This window comes from Bison bison, unplaced genomic scaffold (assembly GCF_000754665.1).
Source record: "Bison bison bison isolate TAMUID 2011002044 unplaced genomic scaffold, Bison_UMD1.0 scf7180017864291, whole genome shotgun sequence".
Classification (NCBI taxonomy): Eukaryota; Metazoa; Chordata; class Mammalia; order Artiodactyla; family Bovidae; genus Bison; species Bison bison.
In genome coordinates this window covers 2,966,512-2,972,206 of record NW_011494863.1, presented here as the reverse complement: position 1 = coordinate 2,972,206, position 5,695 = coordinate 2,966,512, and the positions used below count along the sequence as shown (strand labels likewise).

General features: G+C 46.2%; 1 protein-coding gene across 1 annotated transcript in view; it reads left to right on the top strand.

The window, feature by feature from the left end:
* GNPDA1 (glucosamine-6-phosphate deaminase 1) overlaps positions 1-5,695 on the top strand; it is an 11,498-nt gene that overhangs the window by 251 nt on the left and 5,552 nt on the right. Inside the window, exons 2-3 of the mRNA XM_010850419.1 lie at positions 803-932; positions 4,280-4,381. Coding sequence (XP_010848721.1) covers positions 809-932; positions 4,280-4,381 — 226 coding nt within the window. The 5' untranslated portion in view covers positions 803-808. The remainder of the gene's footprint in view (positions 1-802; positions 933-4,279; positions 4,382-5,695) is intronic.

Sequence of the window (5,695 nt, the reverse complement as noted above, 5' to 3'; positions counted from 1 at the left end):
CTCCCGGGGCCGGGATTCCCAGCAATCTGCTTGGACCTCCTCCCTGGGAGGGCGATGGGATTGCCATTGGGGTGGGGGGGAAACCCCATGAATCGCAGACCCAGCCACCTCAGCCTCGGGCCTTTCCACTCTGATTTGACCGCAGCTGGGGGAGGAGTAGACGCCCTAATTCCTGAGCGATTGCCTTTACCCGGTGTTCTTTGGTGGAAACAGGATTCACAAAGCAAGGCCGGCCCGTAGGAACACCCCTCTCTGGTACTGAAAGAGAACACACCTCTCCAGTCCGTCACCTACCCTAGTGATCCAAGATGATCCCATGACCTGTTTAGTGAGGAGTTGTTCAAGGGTAGAGCATAGCATCTAGCCAGGTGAGGGTCGTCAAGAAAGGGAACAGGGGCCTGGGTCGAGCTACAAGATACTAGTCAACATATGATGTTGAATACTATGTGCTTTACAGGCATTTTCTCATTTAATATTCACCATCATGAAATCTCTCAGGTAGGTGCTGTTGTCCCCATATTCAAGTTAAGAGAAAACAGGCTCAAAGAACTTGGATCCTTAACCAAGGTCCTGCAGTGATAAATAGAGGAACCGAGATTGGACCCCAGGTCTGTCCCGCAGCAGCGCCTCCTGCTGGGTGGTGGAGGCACTTGGCCCAGCTTTTTGATATTCCTGTGAACTGAAAAAGCCTTCCTCTTCCTGGCTCAGCCTAGAGAAAGGGGCTTACCCCTCCATCACAACCACCTCCACCCCTTTCTCCTTATGTCTTACTAATAATTGTTTCTGTCACCTGCCTCTGCAGGACACGATGAAGCTCATCATCCTGGACCACTATTCTCAGGCCAGTGAGTGGGCGGCCAAATACATCAGGAACCGCATCATCCAGTTTAACCCAGGGCCAGACAAGTACTTCACCCTGGGGCTCCCTACTGGTGCGTTGTGGGATGGGGAGAGTGGGCAAAGGCATTAGGGGCTCTCAAGGGTCCAGGTAGGTAGGCTCATTCAGACAAGGAACTGCAAGGAGGGCTCTAAGGTACTGCCCCTATGAATGAACAACTCCCCTGCGCCCTGGGCATACAAAACAGAGGACCTAGCTTCCTCTGGCGGAGAAGGCAATGGCACCCCACTCCAGTACTCTTGTCTGGAAAATCCCATGGATGGAGGAGCCTGGTGGGCTGCCGTCTATGTGCGTCTGGGTCGCACAGAGTCGGACACGACTGAAGCAACTTAGCAGCAGCTAAGCTTCCTCTGGGGATTGTTTTGTTGCTGCCTGCTCCTGAAGAATCCTGGAGTAGAAGGGATCTTGGTTAGGCACGAAAAACTTTGATTTTTAGGCTATATTCTAAGTCAGCCCTGGGAGCCAAGTGTCCTTAACAGAATTAAGTCCAAATACCTTAAGACATACATTTTATGTAATGAAGTAATTTCTCTTCTCTGCACCTATAGTGCTAATAACTAAGCATCGTCTTTGGGAGAACTGAGTCACTCAAAGCAATTTCTGTAAGACTTAATTAAACATAGAACCTAAGTGAAAAACAGTCCCAATTTCTTTGGGGAAAAAATCAGAATGCTGCCTTTATTGGAGGATATTTTGATTCTAGCTCGTCAAGGCAAATGTTCTGATTTCAGAGATGGGGTGGATTTGCCTCAGTGGCCCATATACTACTGGTTGAGTCTTCAAGCTTTTTCTATATACAGCCAAATAATAAATATTTTACACTTCACTGGCCATATAACCAGTGATTGCAATCACTTAACTCTGTCCTTGTAGCTCAAAAACAGTCCTAGACAATACATAAATGAGCATGCTGTCTGCCAGTGAAACTTTACCAACACTGAAGTTTGAGCTTATATAATTTTCATATGTCACAATATTCTTTTGTTTTTTAAACTGTCCTTTAATTTATGAATGCTACAAAAACAGGCAGTACGCTAGATCTGGCCTGTGGGCTGAAGTTTCCCCATCTCTGCTCAAGAGGTTTGTGGGAAGAGTATATGCAGGTGCCTGTGAAACCACTAACATCTCAGACTAGGACGGGGCTGCACTAACATCCTGTTTTCTAACTGTACAGCCAGACTAGGCTGGAGTCTGGGCTTCTACTGAAACCCCTCCCCATTGCTGCGTCATTTGCAAAATAGATCCAGCGCCCTCAGAGTGGTATTAGGGCTGTCGAAGACCTGGCCCCTTCTTTACTATCACACTTGAACCAGCACAGCATTTCCATGTGGGTTCCTTGGAATACTCCTGTTAGATGAAGCACCAGTCCGGGTTTTGGGTGGAAGCTACCAAAACCTACTCTGGCTAATTTAAGAAGAAAAGGAATTTATTGGCTAGATATTGGGGAGCTCAACAGGATCAAACCAGTCAATCCTAAAGGAAATCAACCCTGAATAGTCACTGAAGGACTGATGCTGAAGCTGAAGCTCCAGTACTTTGGCCATCTGATTCAAAGAACTGACTCATTGGAAAAGACCCTGATGCTGGGAAAGATTGAAGGCAAAAGGAGAAGAGGGTGTCAGAGGATGAGATGGTTAGATAGCATCACTGACTCGATGGACATGAATTTGAGCAAACTTCAATAGATAGTGGAGGACAGAGGAGGCTGGTGTGCTACAGTCCATGGGGTCGTGAAGAGTCAGACACAACTTAGTGCCTGATCAACAACAACACACAGGATTGATGGGAAGGCTAGAAGTTTGGAAAATGTACATGACAAAATTCAGGGGGAGGACAGGGAAGCTGTGTAGCTCAGGCATAGCTAAGACCATGTCACAGAGACAAGCTGGTTATTTTGTGTGAATGGGGCTGCTGCCATTCATTCAGCAGATATTTTTCGAATACCTGCTATATGCCAAACTGTTTTCAATGCTAGAGATACAGCAATGAATAAAAAGAACACAAATTCCTGCCTTCCTAAAGCTTATAGTGGGAGAAACAGATCATAAACAAGTGAATTAGCAAAATACAGAGTAGACTGGATGGTGATAAGAGGGAAGGAGAAAATGAAGCAGGGCAAGTGATAGGGAATGTGGGAAGTTCCCTAAGGAAGGGGTGGGAGTTAGTGTTGGATATGGGGACAGGGAAAGTCTCTGAGTAAAGGCCCTAAAGAGGTGAGTTGGCTGTGTAGATACTGGTAGGGTAGCAATGTTGGCAAAGGGAACAAACCCCATGTGCAAAGGCCCTGAGGTGAAACTGCTTGAAGCAGGATTCCTGAGGCGGGCGGAAGGCAGCCAGGGGCCAGGTTATACAGAGCCTGTGTTAGGACTGGGTATTATTCAGAAGCCATTAGTGGGTTATGAAAAGAATGACTTGGTTTGGGTGGGGCTTTTTTCTTTCCATCTTTTTATTTTTAGCAGTTTCACATATTCAAAAAAGCTGAAAGAATAGGTACCGTTTATCTGGATTCACCAGTTAACATTTTGCATATTTACTTTCATATCTTGTGGCTCATGTTCTGTCTATACATACACACACACTCCTTATAAGCCACTTGAAAGGTCCAGAGATCCTCTAAGTCTTTTACCTCTAAGCCCTTTAGCACATAACTCCTCAGAATAAAGACATTCTCTTATATAACCACAATACTACTGTCATACCTAGGGGAATTAAAAATCATTTCACAATATCATCTAATACAAACTATATTAATTTCCCCTCTAATTGTTCATTTATTATTTGTAGTTTTTAAAAAATTAATCCAATGTCCAGTCAGACTTCATGCATATCTAGTTTCTTAATCTACAGTAGTCCTCTTGCCTCTTTATGGGTTTATGACTTTTTAATGAGACTGCACTCAAGAGTTTGCTGCTCCAAGGGGAAGTCTCCCCAAACCCACAGGCTAGCCTGTACCACAGCTGACATTACGTGGTGTAATGTGTCCCCTCTTCTAGACAGTGAGCTCCTCCAGGGTGGCTGCTGAGTCTGTCACTTCTCCGCATGCCCATAATGTACCTCTCACATACTGGTTGCTCAGGGAATATCGTGTTGGCAATTAAGTCTGACATTCACTCAGGTGCTAATCACAGTCATTTCAATCGTCAGTGCTTTAAGTGCTAGGGATTCAGCAGTGAACAAGACAAACATAGCCCTGCCCTCCTGGAGCTTGCAGTCTAGGGGGAAAATAGGTTATTAAACCAGCAACTTAATGGATGGCAGTTGGGATTGAGCATTGGGTAGGACTTCAGATCTGACAGGTATTCCTAATGAAGCATCCCTGATTCATTCCTGGTTGCCCTCTGGGGCAATGAAGGGAATTCATTGCTGTGGCCTCTCTTGCAGGGAGCACCCCACTTGGCTGCTACAAGAAACTGATTGAATACTATAAGAATGGAGACCTGTCCTTCAAATATGTGAAGACTTTCAACATGGATGAGTATGTGGGTGAGTCTTTGTCTTTCATGGTCTTACCTGATTCCAGAAAAGTCATACTCTCGCCTCACAGTATCAACCAGGAGAGGATTGGGGACATCTCGGAACCAGTGACATTTGGTGGTAGGCTCAATTGGTGATACCACATCCTCCAGGCCTTGGTTTCTTCAGCTATGACACGAAGCTAATGAAGCTGACGTTTTGGGCTGTAAGCATTAAGTGATATAACAGATGTGGAAGCTTCTGTTCTATAGAAGCAGACACTTGATAAACTTTAGCATATTGCCCCCTCTGTCTCCTCCCCAACTCCATGCAATTTCTTTCTGGAACAAATGACTGCAAATGGGATCTGGGGTCCCATGGCTGGGGCATGTCCCCCCACTGTCTGTGTCTGGACTTTCTTCTGTTCATCTTCCAGTCCCCTTCCTGCCAAGTATACTGGGAGGGTAGCTGAGACTGGTGTCTTTAAAAGTGGCACCTTGGACTCCTGTCACCCTCTGTACCGCCTACCATCATCTTGTAATGGTTTCACTTGAAAGGTTCTTTTTTTTTAAATTGTGGTAAACTACACATAACATAAAACTTACCATCTTAACTGTCTTTCTGTGTACAGTTTGGCATTAAGTACTTTCACACTGTTGTGCAACCAATTTCCAGAACTCTCTTTATCTTGCAAAACTAAAACTCTAGCTATTAAACATCAACTACTCATTTCCCCACTCCCCCAATCCCTGCTGCTGCTGCTAAGTTGCTTCAGTCATGTCCGACTCTGTGTGACCCCATAGATGGCAGCCCACCAGGCTCCCCCGTCCCTGGGAGTCTCCAGGCAAGAACACTGGAGTGGGTTGCCATCTCCTTCTCCAATGCATGAAAGTGAAAGGTGAAAGTGAAGTCGCTCAGTCATGTCCGACTCTTAGCAACCCTATGGACTGCAGCCTACCAGGCTCCTCCATCCATGGGATTCTCCAGGCAAGAATACTGGAGTAGATTGCCATTTCCTTCTCCATACCCAGCCCCTGAAACATGCATTTTAAACATTCTTCTTGACTGAAAAACATGCTTTTTGGGAAGCCCTGAAATTAATTCTCGCCAGCCCCCTGGTGTTCAGGTTGGGGTTCAGGCTGAGCAGGGTGTAACTGGGAATGAATGGTGGGGTAGGAGGCATAGGGTAAGGGGTATGCTTGCTTCCTTCCCTAGATGGACCCAGTCGTTACCCCCCAGGAGGCTAGCCCACCTCTAGAGGCCCAGAATGACCCTAGCCTGCAGCCTCTGGCCATTCCCCTGTGAAAGGAGATCAGAATGAGGGCCTAGTCCCATGGTCATGAG